This window comes from Sander lucioperca, chromosome 3, assembly GCF_008315115.2.
Source record: "Sander lucioperca isolate FBNREF2018 chromosome 3, SLUC_FBN_1.2, whole genome shotgun sequence".
In the NCBI taxonomy this organism is placed as follows: Eukaryota; Metazoa; Chordata; class Actinopteri; order Perciformes; family Percidae; genus Sander; species Sander lucioperca.
In genome coordinates, this window is record NC_050175.1 from 1,542,451 (window position 1) to 1,563,259 (window position 20,809).

The following is a 20,809-nucleotide window of genomic DNA, read 5'->3' on the forward strand; positions in this document are numbered from 1 at the left end:
CAGGAGTCAACTTCCAACAAGAAAATATTCCAACCTTTAGTCCCACATCATCTTCCAAGGCTCACATGACAAAGTGCCTCATTTTTAGGAATTTTACTGCTTCATATTAAAAATATATTGGCCACTAAACCAAAGCGCGGACTATAGTTCCTCAGATTAAAAAAACACTTTCTCACAAACCAATCGAGTATACAGTAAGAGATACAGAGTGTTAGATTAATCAATTGATCCATTTACAGGTAGATTTACAATGCTAATAGCAGCAATTTTCATGGAATCATTTGTGCAATATTAAAATAAAAAGGCTTTTTATCGATTTCCATGCGATAAATGCATGTGTACAAGCATTTCAATATAAATAGTAGATTCAGACCTCTCGAATTAAGAAGACGCATGATAAAAAAAGGAATGGAAAAAAAAATAGTATCCATAAAGATGATAGAGTTTGGACATACTGAGTGCGTTTACATGCACGTGGTATTCCAGATAATGTATTCATAATCATATGTATGCAACGTCACATCAGAAATCTGTGTAGACTCCTATACATGGATAAAATGAATGTCACCATAGAAACAGCATATAATAGCATATTCAGGTTTGCCATCACCAGTATAAGAACTTATAGTCGTTGTAAATGAGATAAGGTACTAAAGTATACCAAGTGTTGATGTTGAAATATTATGGTAATATTACTTTTTCTCCATCAATCCAACCTATCAGCACATGCCCGCTGCTCACTTGGTGAGACAGCATCGCGTAAACTCAGGACTTCAACCAAAACACTTCACCCTGACCTTAATCCAGTTATTAAAGGGTTAACCCTGATGACATCATCCGGGTTATTTTCTCAGACTTTATGAAGCTCCCCCAAAGCTACAGAAGACATTATACAAGTTGTTTCACAGGCTGAGTAGTACTCCTTATGAAGAGTAAACTAAATGTCGTGTGTAAAAATTAGTATGGAAAAAGTATTGGGAGCACTTGTGTATTTTGTTTACACTCTTCATGAATTGATTGCTATACACAAAGCATACGAAAGTATATAAAGTATGAAACAGTGCTATGATGTATTGCTAATGCTTTGCCATAAATGAATACACAAAGAATAAGGTCACTGTAAAATGTTAAAGTCCCTCTGGAATGTGATGTTCAATAAAAAACTCATTTTAAAAATCCCAAGCTCTGGCACATCATCCTGCATTTTTCTTCAGCAGACATGCCAGGAATGTTCAGTCAGTCACAACTGCTCTCTTGTTTAATACTTTCCCAAAACGTACAGCTGGTTCTCCCACTTGTGAGTCATTTAGAAATAAAAAGATAAAAACTAGATTTAAAAAACTGATGAAATGCATAGAAGCAAATCAATTCTCAAGTGTGAAATACCCAGCAGAGCTCCTCACTTTCTTTTTCCTCAACACATACACATGCCTATTCCCACCAACACCAGAGTACTACAGCCCCCCCCCCCCCCCCGGCGTCCAAATGTCAGTCACAGAGGATAACTAGCAAATTAGCTTCAAGAACAGGCATCCAGATGGCCCACTCAGATGGACATAAACTACATCAACAACCATTTTCACATTAGTAGTTGGTTCGAGGAAACTGTTTACTCGTCTACCTCTCTGTCTCGCTCGCTGCACCATGACCACAGACACGTTCTGCTAGCATACAGATGCTTCCTATCCAATGTCTCCAGTGCAAAATCGACTTTTAAAGCCTCCCAATACAAACAATTTGCTCCTATAGTGGCTTTGTCCAACAAGGACACAACTTTTCCTGCTCAACACATATAGTCTTCAACATCGATAACGGCTACGACAATATGAACTTATTTGTGCACACAGGGCAACACTGTACAACATTTATACACACACACACACACACACACACACACACACACACACACACCCTCCTTGTCCTTTCCCCTCTGCAGTCCCTGAGATCACCTCACACTTAGCACAAGGCATTCTCTTAAAACAAACACAGCGAACAGAAATTAAATATTCAGAAAAACAAATGCAAACCAAACCAAGCCATGGTGAAGGCACATTCTGGGAGGATCTATTTTCAAAAGAAAAGGAGTCCAGGAGGAGGAGACGAGTCTCAAACAAGGAGTCAAAGTGTCTGTAGACAAGAGAGTTCAGGGGAGTGGCAGCCGGAGCAGGGGATTCTGGGACATAGAGTCTCAGGACTACCAGGTAGAGACATCATATCCAGGGATGCAAACACACAGTACGGCATGGATCGAGCTCTATGTCCCTCTTACCCCAAATAAAAAAAAAATAATTCAATAATTCTAAAAATTCAATTGGATCCGTTTTGTTTCCTCATTCGCCAAGAACGCAGAGCACATACTATAGTGAGACGTTGTTTTCAGCTCGAAAAATGTGTATATTTTGATATTTTCTAATAGCTATAACTACTAATAATAACTTATTATGAATGATGAATAGAATAAAAAATTGCAAATAATAGCCAGCATCCAACCAGAAAAAGATGAAGGCTTTTCATTCTAGAAGTGTTTTTTCTGCACTCTAAAATGCCTCCCAAGTTTAAAATATATTCTCTGATGTGAACTGGGATCAAAAAAAGTGACTCCTGCCTAAATCGTGACTGGTTGCATCCCTGTATATCAGCTCAGAGAGCAAATCATCCATCTGCAGCGTCCAATCCACACCCCCGCAGAGCTCCAGCACTCCAAATGCACTGACTTTCATTCACTCTCAGCAGTCTTCCCTACTGACTGCCATTCATTTAGGGTTATCTTCCCACATGATAAATAGTCCTTCTACAGACTTCTATATACTCTGCATAGTCTTTCATCAACTTGCTTGCATTCGTTCTAAAGGGTGTCTTCATTGTCTTTATTCTACTTCCATCCATTACTTGTAAATGGACGTAGTGAGTGTAGTTTCAAACTATGGGAGGGTAGGCAGTATTTCAGTTTTGATGTGTGAGCCTGTTGCATAGCTGGGAGGAGAGGAAGAGAGGAGGAGGAGGAAGGCTGTAGGGAGTTCATCTCTCCCATCCAGCTCCTACTTTCCCTGTCTCAACTGCTCCAGGACTTGCGATTCTCCCCATGGCGGGCAACAATGGCTTCTCCTCGCAAGACGGGGACATGGGCAGGAGCAGTGAAGTCTCCCGTTCGCCGGCTGGTCCGATCACGGCAGGACAGCCGGTCCGGGCGAACCAGCACCCCGTAACCCGGTTTACATTGGAAATACCGATGACCTCCAACGGAACCGTCATTTTTGCCTGTAGGGAGAAAATAAAGTTCATCACCGCCAAGACAAAGTCATTTAGCACTATACTGTAGTCAGCTCTACCAATCAGAGGCAGTATTTTAACAGAGGAGCCAATCATGGCGCAGCTGAACTCATTCATAAAGTATTTGTGACTAGGGCTGAGACGATTCGTCAACGTAGTTCGATGTAATAGATTACGTATGTGTCGACACAAATGATTTGCGTCACGCGTAGAAAAAAAAAACATGGCTGCCTCCAGCAACACCGCAAGTAAGGATTCCTCGCGAGTTCAACAATACGTTGAGAAAAAGGCTCACACACGGTCTTCTAAAGTGTGGGAGTATTTTACTCTTAATGCCAACAACAACAACGTGGTAGTCTGTAGACTTTGTCAAATGATCCCTGAGTCAGGATAACAGCAGCAAAACACCCTAAGTTCTGCTCCCTTTCCCTCCCAAGTAGAGTTTAGATTCTCTGCCCGAGCCTGAACTTGACCCACGGGCCGGGTTGGGACGATATTGCCTGCCACTATCCCCGGGCCGGGCCCTTGATCAAACATTTGTGTTTTTTTAATCATTACTTTATTAGCCTAATTGGGTGGGGAGAAAGCTCTGCCTCTACAGCTCCTCTCTCTGGGTGGGTGTCCTGCACTGACTTGAGTGGGAGGTAAACTGGGCTACATCCTGTCTCCCCAAACTGGGGCACTGTCTTCCATAATTGCGCAACCAGGCCAGATTGTTTCAGATATCTCACAAGTCCTTTATAACGTCAGTTATAACGGCCCACATATTAAAAAGTTGTCGGGTTTAAATCGGGCTCGGGCTCATAATTCCAATTAATGTGCCGGGCCGGGCCGGGCTCGGACGCAACGTACACGGGCTCGGGCTGGATTTTTTGTGCCCGATCTAAGCTCTACTCCCAAGCATGTGTGATTATCAACACACATGTGTGATAGCCCAACGGTACGTTAGTCCGATGATTTGGTTTACCATCATCAGAGTTTCATGAGAATTTTAATAAATATATGAGATATGAACCTTATTGAAATTTGTTTTGTGTAAATTGTTAAAAATTGAGCAATGGGAAAATAATTGCCAATTGAACAATTAATTGTTAGATTAATCAAAAAATTAATCGTTAGATTAGTCGACTAATCGAAAAAATAATCGCTAGATTAATCGTTTAAAAAAATAATCGTTTGGGACAGCCCTATTTGTGACTTTGTAAATGCAATTGTAACAATTATTTCCTAGGCATCGCACACTGAAATGACAGCTAATCTTTATCACTACACAAAAATGCACTATAGTCTAGTAAGGTTATCTTTTTAAATGACCAAAACCTGATCCTTGAGGAAGTGGTTTCTCACATATTTGCATAACTTGGGTAAACGGACCCTTTAATTGTGTACCTACCTACAGGGGTGTCCAGCTCCACCCCCACCCACACTCCATCAGCGAACTGCGTCATTCCAACGTAGCGCACTGCCCCGGCCTTATTGCTTCCTACTGTAACACATGCCCCTTCTGTCAGCCAGTCAGGCAGTACGTCGTCATGGCTACGCTCTTCATCGTCCACAGAGATCTCCAGCCTCTCAAAGCCATCGCCGCCTCCTCTTCCTGAGTTGACCAGCTTGTGTTCAGAGAAGGAGTTTTCTGCAGTGAAGCTGTTGTGATTGGAAGCGGGTGGAGCGACGACGGCCATCTTGGTGACACACTGAGAAGGAGAGGTTACAACATCGTTCCTGTCAGCACCCTGCTGCTGGGGGTTTGTGGGTAACGTAGTCTCAGCGGCCAGGAGGGAGGACGACGAGGAGGAAGGTTGGAGAACGTCAGACAGGGTAACTGTAGAAACACTACTGGAGAAGTAGCCACTTGATGACTGGCTGAGGGGGCTGAGGGGGGTGATGTCATGCGGGTCATGCACAGGAAGAGAAGGGACTTCTGGGAACTCTGCCCGTCTGTCTTTGGTTGGGGGCCGGAGAACAGCAGTCTACAGGAAACCAACGGTTGCCACAGGAACAGAGGAACAGACGAGAGCATGCAAGGCAAAACAACAAAACAATAATCACCAATAATTATCAACTTCCCCAAAATGTTACAGTCACTCCTAGGACCAATCAGGTGCTATAAGATTGACATTTGCAGCTGGTTGACAGCACAAATAACCCATGTAAAGTTTGACAGACAGACAGACAGACACACAGACAGACAGACAGACAGACGCGACTCCAGATTGAAATTGGGGTCAATGTTGTGCAGCTTGAATATGACATATAACATTTGATCAAATTACTAATACGAAAAACTAAAGATGAAAGAAGACATGGCACAAAGCAAAACCCATAACCCATAAAACACAATCTGAGCTAAGAGTGACAGGACCTAAAACAACAGAAACCTCTGAGGGGAAGGTGGACAATCTCACCGTCTCCGCCTTGACTCGATTGTCGTCCCCTCCTGATGTCACGATGCGAGGGACATGCTGCTGAGTGACAAAATACCAGGTTATGACATGACAAGACTTACATTCCTGTGCTCTTGCCTTGCTGCCTGCCAGAGCTTGAGATTCACTAGTTGAACCAGTCTAGCATAATTTACTACTAATTATATACTGGACATTTGTAATCTCTATTCCTTTAGCAAGGCTAACTAAATCCCACCCTGCTCCACCATTCACACAGTTAAATGAAGACCTGAGTATTCTGAGCTGCACTGAGCTACACTGTCTGCTGACCTGCTGGTTGTGTGGCGAAGGTCTCAGCTCCTTCTTCTCGTCTCGCGCTGGAAACAGAGACTTGAGCAGTTTGGGCATCTGAGGAACCAGGGCCTTAACTGAAAGATAAGAGGCAGCAAGTCCTGAACGACCTGGGGAAGGGGGTAAGGGAGTGAGAGAGGAGGCAGAGGAGGAGAGGAAAGAAGCAAGGGAAGAGGAGCAGGTGTGGGAGGTAGAGGAGGTGTGAAATATTAAGACAGAAAGTTGAAAGCGAGTCCAGGAAAGACCAAAAACCCCAACACAGTGATTGACTGATAGAAGGAGACATCAGCCGGCCATAAGACACTGACAGATGGTTGATTTAGCCATTTACAATGTGATTGAAAAACATCCTAATCTTTGGAATGTAAAACAAAAAATAAAAAAATAAAAAATTAATTCCGTTCATTTTGTGAACGGAATTAATCTAAAGCACGTCACAGTAACATGAATTTTGACATGGACAAGAAATCACTATCAGACAGAAATATTTGGATTGTTGAGATGGAGACTGATTACACTGAAAAGGTTGTGGTAATGATTATGATGTGAAAGGAGAGGAGTTCACACTGCGTTAGACAAAGAAGGGTACAGAAATGGATGGAAGGAGCAGGCAGGACGATACATATACACACACATCACTTTTGCTGGGAAGGACAGGAACAGAGCGGAGACACAGCAGTTGATAATGTAAACAATGACACATGGGATTGTGTAGTAAACTGTGGTATTTTAGCAACATCAAACAGAAAAAGTGGAGTCTCAAGATTAAGCTCCAAGTATGATTGAGATCAGAAGAAATGGATGAACCCGCTTGGAAAGAAGAATAAAGAATTGGTAGGAGAGTAAGAGTAAGTTGGGACTGTGGAGGAAAAGTGGTATGAAATGTATCGTAGAGGAGAGAAGAAAGGAGAAGGAGAGGGGGTTAAGGGAGGATGTTTACCTTGCTCTGGTTCCTGGTTCTGTGGGGATGTTATGCCGAAGGGAGTAGGGGATGAAGAAGGGGAGGTGGAGTAGGTGGAGGGGGAAGAGGCTGGCCGGGGGAGCGTGCGGTGAAACTGAGAAGGCATGAAGATATCCTGCTGACTCTCCCATCGACCCTGAGAAACAGAAAGACGACAGGACATTGGAATATGGCATCAGAGCAACCAGATGTTAATGCTTCATATGAACAGATCGATACATGATGTTTGGTTTGCTAAAGTTTCACATTCACTACACTAAACACTAAGTTTGTTATTTAGTTACACCAGACTAATAATTACCACTGGATTAATCACAAAATATTTGAAATCATTAACAGTCAACATGATGAGGCAAGAAGCAAAAAGTGGGTGTTACCTTATCGTCCAGGCAGGTTGTAGACAGGTCTTGTCTACTTCCAGACAGCTGAGGATGAATGGGCAGAGAGAGAAAGAGTATTAAGAAATTATATTATATTGTAGTATATTGCATCGTCTTACAGTGCAGTATTACGGCATTGTATTTGTGTTTTACCCTGTGGACAGAAGGAGAACTTATGCTCCGTCTGTTGCTCTTCCCTCTGCCCGTCAGTTGCTCCTTCACTGCCACCTCCTAAAAACACACACGCAGCATATTTTCAACATATTAGAAAGAACTTGGAAAAAAAAAAATGAAAAAAACAAATCACAACTTTGATGATTTTAATTTTAACAAGCCATGTATCTTCTGGGCTTCTGTGTGTGTTAAACCTTCACATATTCCTGTGTGATTGAATGTCTGCCTATCTATCAATGTATCTAATTTCAATCTGTCTATATCTCCAGTTTCTCTACCTACCTGTCTGAGTCTATCCAGAGTCAGGATGTTCTCCAGACTAAGGACACTGCGGAGGTATTTCTCAATTGCAGCCTCGTCATCAGCTGACTGGCCGTTGTGTGCGCTGGCAGCGAGGTTAGCCAGCATCTCCCTGTCCTCTGAACCAGGCGCGTCCTGACAAAGACGTAAAATCATAAAGAAATGTGTTCAATAATCAACCCTGCTGAAAGTTTATTGGGCACATCAGTAAATGCCTGATATTTTCTCTGGCCTTACCCCGGGGATGTTGGAGACCACCTCAAAGGTGACCCCACAGCCAGGTATGGTGCTGCGGGTTGACATCCTTCTAAGAAAGTTGTGTGCAAAACCCTGGCGGCCCTGGTTAACGTTGACGCAGATCCTCTTTCTCAGGACCAGCTGCATGTCGGCAGGGTGGCTAAGCTGAACCACCACTCGAACTGTCAGGTATACCCGCTGCTCCGGCCACGCCCCCCCACGGCTGAGCTGGAGACACTCATGGACGGTAGAGTCCCATGATGCCTCTGCTTTCACCTGCATCGTCAACACACAACTGGTCACTGAAACGTTTTTCCAAACGGAGTCAAGGAATTCCTCCAGAAAATACCTCATGCGGGCCCATCCTCACCTCTCCATCGTAGTGTTTGACGATCTGCAGGTCAAAGAAGTCGTCCTCATCCTCTCCACTCAGGGTGGCATCCCAACCTCCAGCCTCAGGAACCTCAAACTGGTCTGGAGAGCTGAGGTCATCAGCTGGGAAAACCCAAAAAAAAACACTGTAAATCGACCTGTGAGTAGAAAAAACATGTGAAAAAGCATACATTATTTAGCAAAGAAGTGACTTACGTTTGAGGTTCAGGAAGAGGACAGGAGTATGAGTCTCCATGCCGGGCAGAGGAACCCTGTGAACAAACACGAAACACACACTGGGATCAACATATATACTGTGCCTTACGGAAGTAAAGTTGAGGCAATCACAAAGAAATATTAAATAAATCACACACACACACACACACACACACACACTCTGCCATGTGTCATACCATTCAGCAGGTGCTCCAGGAATGCCGCTGCCAGCAGAGGGCACCATGACAGCATTTCTTTCCTCTGTCAGAGTCAAGCGCCACTCCAGCAGCTGGGCCTCCCTCTCCATGTCATCTTCTGTCTTTTCTGTGCACACAACAACCCTCAAACATTTAACACTTCCTACACTAAAAACCACCAAAATGTAACTATCCTAATACTGAAGATGCCAACAGGCTGTAGACCACTACAACAATGAGCGCTACAGGAACAGAGGGCAGTGTTACAGACTTTTGAAAGTGTAAGCATGTTTTTATGATTGTTTGTGTACTCATGTGTGTGTGTTTTGGTGTTACCTGCTTTGCTGACCAGGCTCTGCAGGTGCTGATCAAGGTATTCCTGTCTCTTGGTGAGAGCAGCTAACCACTGCCGCCGCAAACGCTCCAGGTCTCTTTCCTTTACAACAAACCAACGAGTCAATCATCTTGGGATTCAGTTCACTTCATAGTCAATTTAAGACTTATTGAAAGAGGCAAGCAGACTGTAGACAGAGCTGTATTAAACTGATCTACCTGATAACTGTCCATCTCATCTCCTTCCTGGTTTGCTGTGGTGTTTCTGATCTCCACACAACCCACTGACACTGCAAGCAGTATTTCTGCTATCAGAGGCATGGTGCCTGAGTCTTGAACTGAACGCACGTCCACCTGGATTCGCCTTGACTGACCCTGGAGATGAGGAGGGAGAGGAGATGTAGCAGGACACAGGAGAAATATTTAGAAGTTGGCTTTGTAGGTGAAGTTTGCTCGTTCCACCTGCTGTGACCAGGTTGACTGTGGGTGTGTTTGGGCTTTTCCTTACCTGCCGAAGCTGGAAGATTCCCCCAGTCCGCACATCTTTGGCAGGAATCACTTCCACTGGGACAAAGTCTCCATTCTCATTTATCTCCAGGATTTGAATCCACAGCTCCAGGCGACGTGTTACCTCACTCCACCTACAAAAACGAACATTATCAGCACATCTGGGCAACACCAGTGCATTGGTTTTATTAAACGTGACTGGAATGCAAGAGAAATGCAAAGAGTCAAAGGTGACTGTGTGTGTGTCTACCTGTCTCGTAGTGTGCGTGTTTTGGCCTGGATAATGCTGAGGTCCCAGAGGGCGGGGTTTCTTCCTGCATCAGCCTGTCTGTGTCCATATACCTCGATGACAACTGCCCCTTCAGTCAGGTATTCAATGAAATCCTCTGTTACTGACACAGCCACCTCCTACAGGACCAAAAAAAGATTAGTCTTATACCAACAACTTATAACTGACCAGTCCCCCACCACCTTTTATAAAAAAAAAATCCTTACAACTACCTACAGTATGTGTTTCTTTAACACAATAACAATTAAACCCAAACGCACAGAGTGCATGAAAGCATTTAATCTGACTTGTCCGCTTTCTCCCACCCAGGCCTCACCTTGCAGCTGTCAAACACCACCATGCAGTGTGGGTCCTTGGTGCTGGGCGACGAGGACGATGGGTCTACTTCAGGAGCCACAATGACGGGCTCAGGCTGGTCCCAGAATGAATACTGACAGAAGACGAAGTTGGACAGGTACTGGGGAAGACCAGTGGCCTGCAGGATCTTAATCTGTAGAGGATCCACAGGTCAAAAGTCATTTAAACACCCGAAGGGCGACACAAACCCAAAAATGAAGTAATGTAAGTTTCTACTAACATTACCTCCGCCAAAATACCTTTATAATCTTTAAATACCTTTATAACCACGGTGGTTATGTCTACCTGGGAGTGTTGGTATTGGCAGTGGTAGAAGTAGACCTACTTAAAACTTTTAGGTATTTATACCACACAGTACAAGTCCTGCATTCAAATATACCACTTATATAATGCTGGATAGCTTAATGAATAATAATGCATCATATTTTAATTGTTGTATTTTGTGAGTAAAATCTGAATCTGAAACATAACCAGCAACATTTCTCTGCCAGGTAAATGTAGTAGTCCAATATTTTTTATCTGAAGTAGAACTACACAGTTAGTCAGTAGTATACAGTTGAGTTGCATATGGTAAAGTCTGCTCTGGATGTTTTTTCCCATGAACCAGTGTATTTTACTGGTGTTTCTGACTGTAAGCAGCTGTGACTTCGGTATGTGACGCAACTATGTCATGGCAGGTGTATTGCTCAGGACAGAAGGAAGAGCAGTGCGAGTGTGAAGCTGATGAAATAAGCGGTTCTTGAGAAAGCTGCGAGCAGCAAAACCACAGGCAAAGCAATCGTCCTGTTCTGAACAGGCATGTTTTGAATGGGCACTGTACTCATACTAAAAAGTTAACTGAAAATGAAGGTAAATTAAAGGTAAACTGAACGCACTTAATGCTCCATGAACTATGAAACAAAGCTCCTGGAATGAATTTAAAATATTGACTGACCCAAGTCTGAGATAATGTACTTCTCTCTGAGGATCTGTCTGTCTTACCATGCAGACCAGTTTGCGATCCTGGACTTCAGTGTCTTGGTTGTTATCGGGTTCATCTCCTCCGGCCATGTTGTCCTCTAATCCCCCTCCAACCCTCACCACCTCCACATGAAGACGCCCTGTCACCTGACCACAGGAGAGGAGAGGGAAAACATAAGAAAACAACCAACAACCACCTTACCTAGAAAATGTGTCTGTGAATGTAAGTTCTTCTACCCCAAAGCTACTCATCCACCATTTGGAGATTAATTGTGAACATTCAGCTGAACATTTCCTTTTTTACAACTTTTCTTGTATTTTGCTTTCATACTTAAATATCAATTAAGTAGCCACTGAAATTTAGAATTTTTAGAAAAATTTAGAAAAAACATTGAAGAATGTAAAATACAAGTCTAGAGACTGATGGGAGCTCTGATTCTTTATGAATTCATCTGTTGAGCGTACTTCTTCATAAAGAGATGGAGATTAAGGAAAAGAGATGGAGGAATAACTCAATTAACCAACAAGACTACCTACCTCCCCCTTCTGATTGATGATGGGAACAGCGTACTGCAGCTTGACATCGTAGAAGAGACAGGAAAGGAAGACATTTGCAACGCCGATCAGACTGTGGTTTTCCTGCTCGTCAAAGAACGGGTCTGCTCGACGGAAATATGAGCGCATCATCTGAACAAGAAAAAAAAGAACATGGAATATACACACAGGAGAACTTTGTTTTACTGAAATGCAAGTTTTAGCATGTTTTAACCACAAGTAGGACTCAACAGTGCTCATCATTTATGATTCCATAAGCTGACTAAAGGGTCTTCATTTCTCAATACATAATTAATATAGTTGTTTACTTTATTCATATACTTCTGCTTACTGACAGTGCTGTCCTAGTGACCTGGCAGGGTTATTGTGAGACTTCACATGGCAGGTTTGTCAAGCTAACTCACAGGGTTGTCATGGTGATGGAGGTTGTAGTCCTGCCACTCTTGGTACAGCTCTCTCATGTCAACCAGACGGTTCTCCATCTTCTCTAGACTCCAGATCTGCTTCCCTCGACACCGACGTCGAACCTGAATTGCTGGTTCACTGAGCACTGCATCCCTCTAAACACACACAAACACACAGAGTTATATTTTTGAGGATTGGCCGTTACGGCAAATCTGTGCATGAGTGTCTACGTGCTTGTGTGTGTGAGACCTTGCGGTTTGCGTTGAGGTTGTCCGATGGAATCTGCAGAGTGACTCTGTACTCTGTGTGTCGCTCCAGCTCCTCAGAGATGAAACAGGCTTCTTGCACCAGGAGGTTTGCCCTCACTATCTGCTCCCTCAGCCTTCGCAGACTCCTAACCAACACTACCTCCCTGAAGGAGGAGAGGAGGTGGCAGAGAAGAACAGGAGACAGAGGCAAGGAGGCAGCAATATAAGGAGGAGGTGTTTAGTGTACATTCATATCCAAATTGACATAAAAAAAAAAATTTCAACTCTCTAATTCGGTGTGTTTATATTCTTGCTCCACCAACACACAGACACTCTCACCTGTCCTCATTCCACTGCCTCAGTCTGCTCTGAGCACTGGTTGAATGACTTATCCCTCCCATACTGAGTCTCTCCAGGCTGCGGTAGTGGGACTGCTGTCCTGGACCTTGCTGGCCAGACGCTGGCCCTCCAGATGGGCCGGTGGACAGCCGGTCCGGGTTCAGCTTCTTGCGGAGCTGCTGGAGTTCCTGCTCGTACATTTGTCTCTGTCGCTCCAGAGCAGAGCGCTTCTCCTCTTCGTGCTGCCTCTCCAGAGATTGCAGGACTGCTTGCATGGGGTCTGACGGGATAAAACAAAAGTCAGGAGACTAAACTAACTAATGTTCTGTCAATGCAGAATATAGATACTCAATTTCCTGCATGCCTCCTTACCATTATTGCCCAGGGCCTTCATCATGACCTCTGTCTGGGCGAACTCATAGGAGAAGCTGACTTCACTGGACACTTCGCTGGCTGTGTCACCATCTGCATCCAGCTGCTCACTGCTGCCACTATTCTTCATCACACTACCTTCACCCTCTTCATCCTCAGGCCCCCGAGAGCGCCGCTTAGGCAGGTTGATCCTGCAGGTAGGATGTCCAGTTAATTGACTGTAATCTTTGGTACCAGTTGGTTGATTTGCTATAACCCAGTTGTCAGTGATTAGGTAATATGGGCTATATCTTTAATCATTCTCACAAGGAGCTGGTACAGAACACAGTGGCAGAATGTAATACAAAATTGGGATGCATAATAAGAACTGGATGTGTTTTAATAAGAACTGAAACAAATTGAGAAAAAATATATATTAAAAAGATATGTATTTAAAGCAGGTGCAACTTGCAAAGAATTCATGGACATGATAGTAATTATATGAAAAACTGAATATTTTAAATTGCAAACAGCATTCAAACATTGGGAGTTCATAAAATTACCTGAAGAAGTGGTTGTTTCCCCAGAAAATTCGGTCACCATGGTGAAGCTGCAGAGCACTGGTCACTGGAGAACCATTAACACATGTCCTATAAACACAAGAAACACAGCAGTGACAGGATTGACTGTTAAAAACTGATTTCTCCAGTGGTAAAAGAACTCTTAACACTGGTGCCTTGCTCTCTTGCTTTTCCCCTACACTCAGCTGCATGTTCCCATCACTCAGCCTGTGATGATGGTGTTCCTTACCGAGCATTGCGGTAGGGGGTGAGGATGACTGCAGTATCTGCCATAATGTCGATGACACAGTGCTCTGCCTGGATACCCATCCCGCACAGCTGGATGTCCTGAGAGTCTGCCGAGCCCACCTTTGTGTGTTCCTGAGACACAACATTCAAGATTGACTAGACGTTTTCAGCTGAGAGTCAGACAATTAAATAAATGTGATGGAGAGTGGTGAGGTGAGTCATGTATACTGGAGTAAAACCTACATACAAGCTGGTAAAGTGTATCCCATTTTTGTGCAAAATGCAATCTGGCCTGCCCCTGCCATGACTGTCTTGATATGACTTCATCTGTTCTGATCCAGCCCATCAAACACCAACCTAATAATTCTTTTTTGAAAGCTGTTTTGTGCTTTCAAATTTGGTATAATTCCTGTCTTGAGGCTTCCCAACACACTGTTTTCCACAAGCACCCACTGTCAGTCAGATGACAACTGACTCAGACATTTAGTCATGAAAATTAAACTTCAGTTTCTATATTCCAAAAAGGGTGCATGTGTGAAGATTTGAGTCGACATGCTATGTTTAAAGGGCAGTAGTCTGTGTAAACATGGAAAATAAGTTACAAGGCATAAAGTAAAGCATGATGAGTGTGTGTGTACCTTCAGGTAGTACACCAGCAGTTCATTGAGGGCAGGATCGGCGTTGAGGTTGACAAGAAAACTCTTATCATCTCCAACTTTAATCCCTGAAGACTGGAGAGAAATACCCAGACTCTCCAACTGCTTCTGGCGCTCCTACAAACACAGAGATCATATTCACACACTGTATAATTCAATATCTAAAATTCTTGCTTGGGAGGAGTTTTACCAAATGTAGAACATCAAACAGGGAGGGACTATGTATAGTAGCTAAATATGCTTGGTTTAATCATCATATTTATAGTTTCATAACTTTTGTAACTTGTGTGTGTACTTACCTGTGCAATCTCCTCAGTTTTTCGAAGCTTCTCCTCCCAGGTGATGGTCATCTCTTGGATCAACTTTTCTGACTCTTCCAGACGGTCTTTTAGCTCTGGAGCCTTCAAAGACTGGAAACAAAACAGCACTTGAGAGTATGCGAAAGTAGAGATTTCTACATACAGATTTTATGATTTTAAAATATATCTCACCTCTGCCTGAGTCAGTTGCACTCGTAGTTTCTCTACTTCCTCTCGGAGCTCCCTGATGATGCGAGCATTGGGGTCTTCGTTAACGACGGCATGGTTAACAATGCTTTTTGCTCTGTCCGCATAGCGCAGCGTTGACAGAGTCTCCTCATAATTGTCTGCTGATGGACTCACAGTTGCAACCATCGCTGTGCGACTGTTGCCACCCAGACAGTCCTGGAGAAAGGCAAAAATGCAAGGAGACCGATAGAGAAATGATATAAAAAATAGAACATGCACTGTATAGTCAAACAAGAGACATGTATTTTCATCAGTCTCTGGTGAACATGTTTATGGTGTATGTACCTTCAGCAGCCATGTCAGCACAGAGTCTCTGTAGGGAACAAACTTGTTCTTGTTCTTTGTTGATCCCTGTTCAGCTAGCGCCGAGATCACCAGGCCCAGTGTAGTGAGAGACCTGACAAACACACAAAAACACGAGGGTCAAGTGCCTTCCATTTTATGCATCTGTTCAAAGGTTGGTATCACTCTGTCCCTGTCCCTTAAGTGTGTGCATCTCTCACTATTTGTGTGTTGGGATTACTTAACATCAAGCTTGTTTCAAGGGTCTTTCCAGAGACATACACTTAGTATTATACTCTGCTTTAAGTAAAAGTGAAGTTGCTGTGGTGGAGCAACACATTCACAAATCTAGCCAAAAAACACAGGTTATATGCTTTCTTTCACATTTACAGCTGTACGTGCAAATGACAAATAAAATGACAACAAAATTCTTGCGAAAAAGAAAGTAACACTGTAGGGCAAAAGCATCTGTAAGACAATTTAGGGTTTAGACTCGAATAAACAGCCTGATAGGGAAAACACCCACTCATGTTTGTGTGTGTGTGTGTGTGTGTGTGTGTTGAAATGCTTTTGCGTACTTGTTGATGTTGCTTCCCTCCTTGAGTCGCTCCCCTGCTGCTCCAGTCTTTGCCGCTCTCTCACTCCCAGCCAAGTCTACCAGACTCAACCGACTCACCTTCTCCCCACTCGTCTACAGAGAAAGAGAGACAGAAAGAAAGTTGGATTATTGTCTCATTCTCTACAGTATAGTCAGCTGTTGTCCAAACTAAATAGCTTTCAATTCGCCTTGGTGGAAAAATCTGCAACAAAGGTGAACTTTGCCCAGACTATGTTCCTTTTAATGCTGTCCATAATTGACAGCATTTAACAAGTAATATTGTCCAATTATTTACAACGACGACATATGGCATGCATGTTTTTCACAGCAATAGCTACAGTAATAAATGCCACGGTCAGTGAATTCTCAGTAGGCTGGATGGACATGTAGCTACAACTGCAGCCTTGCAGCATGACATGGGTTGATTTTCATTTCTGTCCACTGCAAAATGTAACCAGCTTGTATTCTCCCTCTTACGGTCTTCTGACTGAATGTTCACCAGCTTGTCAAATTCATGGTGGCCAGCCTTATGACAATGAGCAGCACTTTGTCCACCCTGGTCTAGAACCTACAAATGTGGAGCTGCAGTCTTGCACATTTTTACAGATCTGGATCTGCTGACATTCCTGAAAGCAGTATCACACATCCACATGAGGTCTGACAGGAGGACTCTGATGGCTTATTAATCACCAAGAAGGCACTACATCAAGGCTATTCCTGCTGGGGTTTTCAGCAGCCTTTAACTGAGTATTACTTTGATTTGCCAGCATGACAGCAACAAACAACCCAGAAATAAACAACCAAGTGTTTGGCTTAATCACAAAGCTCCCCTCAATTCACTCTTACTGGATGGATGCTTTTGTTCAGAAGACGTTCTCTATGCTTTCTCCGATTCTTATGATTCCACCAACCAGGAAAGGGCCAAAATGCTCCGTTAGACTTTGGTTTCTCATCTTTCAGTCTCTTGTTGACAGGTGCCTTTGGTTTCTTCCCGCGGGCTTGAAGGTGGGGATATCACACTGCCATTTATATAGGCCTGTCACGATAGTCAATAAATCAATTTTCTCTCTCTCTCTCTGTGTGTGTGTCAAAAAATAAATAAAATGAAAAGTATATGCGCGATATCCGCCTTGTTACTCGGCGTCCTGTTTTCTCCCTTTCATTCCAAACCACACAGTTGACAACCTGCAGGTGGAGGCGGTGGAGACAGGCTCGGACATACACGCCACTGTGGACTTGTCATTGCAAGCGGTTTCAGGAAAGTGTCCGACAATGCACAGAGCATTAACTGGTACAAGCCTACAGCTGTCCGCGGACACGGAGTGCAGAAAGTGTGTCAGAGGCTCCCAGACGGTGAACTGAGACTCCGTTACCTGCTTGTCGGTCAACGGTTAATGATCGGTTATTTAATTTCATTGTGCTTTCTTTTGGAAGGCTGGCTGCCAAAAATCGCCACTTACTAGCTAATTAATTAGCCTGAGATAAACTATAGCTATCAGTAAACAGAAGTGACGTGGTGGCTGGCGTCTGGTGTGTGCGCGCCAGGGTTTGTTTGTGTGTGTGTGTGTGTGTGTGTGTGTGTGTGTGTGTGTGTGTGTGTGTGTGTGGGCCCTCCCCCGCGATTCTCCGACCTGCAGACAGCAGAGGAGCAGAAGAAAGTAGCTGCACCTTCGCCAAAATGAAGACTGAAAAACAGAACTATTTTGATAAAAACATTTACTCACCATGTGGCCACATAGATATAATTTATTAATTATATATTATTTAAATGTAATATTTAGTGTTTAATAAATAATTGTTAAATGTAGTACAGAGTCTGTAGTCTATCGCAGAAACACTCGAGGAATGCTGCAAACATTTGACAGCCGGTATGAATTGCCTGGGAGAACATACGGGTCACAAACGGCAATTCTACAACTGTCCAACAGCGTGAAAGACGACATACTAAAGGAGATCAAAGACATATTGTGGATATTTGGAAAAGGTGTACCTGCATTATTATGCCATTATCATTATATTAGATGAAAATGGTCTAAGAACGACAATATTATCGTTTATCGCAATAATTTCTGATCCACTCCTAGCCAAGCCTGACAGCTCAGTAGCTGACAAGGCTGAATGTTAACACCGGATCTTCACCTGCAGCACAGTGAAGGCAGCACATCAGCAGCTCAACATCAGCAGATGCAGTCCTCTCTCTGTCTCTACAGTGGACCTGATCAGGCACAGTACCTAGGCTATGTTGGCTCAGAAGCACTTGACAAAGCCTGATAGACTATCATGTACTTATGTATGAAATACACCAGTGAAGTACAAGCCTTTGAACAGCCAGTGTAGTCAGGTGCACTTGTTAAGTTAAATAACTATATATTTTATCAGACCGTCTGCTAAAAATCCATGGTCAAACGTGTCTGGTGTTAATATCCGCTGGTTGTCTTTATAATAAGACTTCAAATGGAAAGAGTTTTTCCGTCAAACAAACATTGAGGTGCGTGACACTTCCCAGATCCTGTGATATTGCCCTTCTTATTTAGGAAACAGGTTTACTCCTACACTACCCTCATACTTCCATTAATCAGTCTGGATTCCACACTGCATCTGTGCACTTCTTCAGTGGTGTGACCTTTGTACAAATATAAACATTTAAATGACTGAAAACACATCTTTTTAACAAATGCCTCTAATCACCCTCTTCCAACTTTATAGTACTTTTCCTTAAAAGCTATCCATCTTCTGGGGGGGACCTCTAGCTCACCCAGTCAGAGCGTGTGCCCCATGTAGGCTGAGTCCTTTGCAGCGGCGTGGGTTGGAGTCCAACCTGCGGGCCCTTTGCTGCGTGTCATCCCCCATCTCTCTCCCACTTTTCCTGTCTATCCACTGTCACTATCAAATAAAGGGAAAAAATCTTAAAAATAAAAATAAATAAAAAGCTATCTATCTTCGCTGTCCCCAGCTGTAATTCTACATTTTCTCTAGTTTCTACTCTTTTCTGATACATTAATGATCACAATAAGAACCCTGTGACCTCTGAAAATCCACCGACTTAGAGTTAGCTGTATTTGCTGCTTAAGAAATTAACACTGAGAAACAGGCACAACACACACATTTCACTCTGTTGCATACAGATACATACATAGTGTGTAACGGTTACTGTAAAATATGTATGTGTGCAAGGGGGGGGGCTTCCATTGTAATATGAAAACAAAGGAATATGTTTGATCGTAAAAAATAAGTCACACATCTCACACACCTCAATCCTGAAAAGACCTGGTCATAAGACTAACTGATAAATATCTACTCATACAGATCAGCCAAGTACTGCTTCAAATCCCCCAGAGTAAAGCAAATTATTAAACAAACAAGAGATTGCTATCTTGGACACTAAGCAAAAAAAATACTTTTATTCTTTTTTTTTTTTAAAAGAGGACCTAAAACTGTAAATACCTACTGGAGAGCCAGATAGATGAGAGGCAAAGCCAGGGACTGTGAACACCAGTACATACAGTAGGAAGCTACAACTTAATGTAATTCAATCAATACAGCTATTTACTGCAATGACCAATGAATGACTTGATTTTAAGAAACAGTGCCAGGTCCTGTTACCTGGTGGTGTCTGACCTGAAAAATAAAAACCAATAAACCAACTCTACTTTATTTTTTATGTGTATGTGTGTACAGTATGTCTCTGCATTTGTATTCATTGTGTACAGTATGTACAGTAATGTCCTATTCAATTCTTAACTTCTAGCTGGCTGATGAAATAGGGAGAAGGAGGAAATACCAGCCACTGTGGCATTGTCCTTTCTTAACAAGGGATTCAGTAACCAGGAAAGATGATACCTGGGTCAGTAACCAGATCAGCAGGCAGGACATACAGCTTGTCAGACTACTTGGCCACAGCTTTACGGCACCAGCACAGAACAAGTGTCAGGGCATCAACACATGCTACATGGGTTAAACTATCTAGTATCATCCTCCTAGAAATAAAAAGGGAAAAACAATTCTTCTTTAACTCTGCACTATACTAAACTAAGTCACCAAAGCTTGACTAGATTTAGCAAAGCACAGAACAAAAATAGCAAACAACTGAGAGTTGGCCAAATGGGGCCAATGTTCAAAGTGACTGAACTTTGAATGGCGTGTTTGGTTGACAAGTCTGAGCAGGGCATGTTATAGAAAGGAAATCCTGATGAGCGTCAGAATGACTCATCTAGCACTGGGTGATATTGCTACTAGTCATGGGTGGCTTTATTTATTCTGTTCCTACATCACTGTTCCTCACACTGGCTAAGCCGTTAGGGGGCACAGATGAGCTCCAATGTTATGATCATTATAGTCTATTTCAACGACATTTCATTTCTGAGATTGTTCAGGTGCTGCCGGAAATTCCGCCAGATGTTCCTCATTTTGGCCGGATGTCTGTTACCTTCCTCTTTCTCTGTGTTGGCGTTCTAACCTCTGGTGGATTTCTGAGGACTATGATTAACTGCTCCTCAGATCTCTGCAGGGTAAATCCAGACAGCTAGCTGTCCAATCGGAGTTTTCTCTGAGCTAAAACTACTTTCTAACGTAAACATGTTCCACAAAATTTAGCAGAGGCACTGCTGCTCCGTCCGGCGCTTAGCGCCACCCAAGACGATTGTGTTTGGTTTAAAAAAACAAAAGACAATAAACCAGAGCACGTTTTTCTCCCATCCAGGAATGCTGTGAGGACTAGCCAGACCTTCCTC

At 43.2% G+C, this 20,809-nt stretch overlaps 1 protein-coding gene across 7 annotated transcripts in view; it reads right to left on the bottom strand.

Moving 5' to 3' along the window:
* kif13ba (kinesin family member 13Ba) overlaps nucleotides 1-20,809 on the bottom strand; it is a 51,371-nt gene that overhangs the window by 3,454 nt on the left and 27,108 nt on the right. For 4 of the 7 annotated variants that reach the window (XM_035999118.1, XM_035999116.1, XM_035999119.1 and 1 more), the window contains 30 exons: nucleotides 16,060-16,172; nucleotides 15,485-15,596; nucleotides 15,143-15,355; nucleotides 14,951-15,061; nucleotides 14,634-14,768; nucleotides 13,997-14,127; nucleotides 13,750-13,836; nucleotides 13,208-13,398; nucleotides 12,836-13,115; nucleotides 12,498-12,660; nucleotides 12,248-12,403; nucleotides 11,826-11,975; nucleotides 11,310-11,435; nucleotides 10,288-10,461; nucleotides 9,933-10,090; nucleotides 9,684-9,816; nucleotides 9,395-9,550; nucleotides 9,179-9,278; nucleotides 8,843-8,969; nucleotides 8,646-8,701; nucleotides 8,428-8,552; nucleotides 8,058-8,333; nucleotides 7,803-7,955; nucleotides 7,500-7,577; nucleotides 7,344-7,391; nucleotides 6,946-7,102; nucleotides 5,985-6,115; nucleotides 5,676-5,735; nucleotides 4,664-5,240; nucleotides 1,872-3,258 (listed from right to left, as the gene is read on the bottom strand). In XM_035999118.1, coding sequence (XP_035855011.1) covers nucleotides 3,053-3,258; nucleotides 4,664-5,240; nucleotides 5,676-5,735; nucleotides 5,985-6,115; nucleotides 6,946-7,102; nucleotides 7,344-7,391; nucleotides 7,500-7,577; nucleotides 7,803-7,955; nucleotides 8,058-8,333; nucleotides 8,428-8,552; nucleotides 8,646-8,701; nucleotides 8,843-8,969; nucleotides 9,179-9,278; nucleotides 9,395-9,550; nucleotides 9,684-9,816; nucleotides 9,933-10,090; nucleotides 10,288-10,461; nucleotides 11,310-11,435; nucleotides 11,826-11,975; nucleotides 12,248-12,403; nucleotides 12,498-12,660; nucleotides 12,836-13,115; nucleotides 13,208-13,398; nucleotides 13,750-13,836; nucleotides 13,997-14,127; nucleotides 14,634-14,768; nucleotides 14,951-15,061; nucleotides 15,143-15,355; nucleotides 15,485-15,596; nucleotides 16,060-16,172 — 4,683 coding nt within the window. In that variant the 3' untranslated portion in view covers nucleotides 1,872-3,052. The remainder of the gene's footprint in view (nucleotides 1-1,871; nucleotides 3,259-4,663; nucleotides 5,241-5,675; nucleotides 5,736-5,984; nucleotides 6,116-6,945; nucleotides 7,103-7,343; nucleotides 7,392-7,499; nucleotides 7,578-7,802; nucleotides 7,956-8,057; nucleotides 8,334-8,427; nucleotides 8,553-8,645; nucleotides 8,702-8,842; nucleotides 8,970-9,178; nucleotides 9,279-9,394; nucleotides 9,551-9,683; nucleotides 9,817-9,932; nucleotides 10,091-10,287; nucleotides 10,462-11,309; nucleotides 11,436-11,825; nucleotides 11,976-12,247; nucleotides 12,404-12,497; nucleotides 12,661-12,835; nucleotides 13,116-13,207; nucleotides 13,399-13,749; nucleotides 13,837-13,996; nucleotides 14,128-14,633; nucleotides 14,769-14,950; nucleotides 15,062-15,142; nucleotides 15,356-15,484; nucleotides 15,597-16,059; nucleotides 16,173-20,809) is intronic. The other 3 variants (XM_035999121.1, XM_035999120.1, XM_035999122.1) reach the window with 3 other exon arrangements.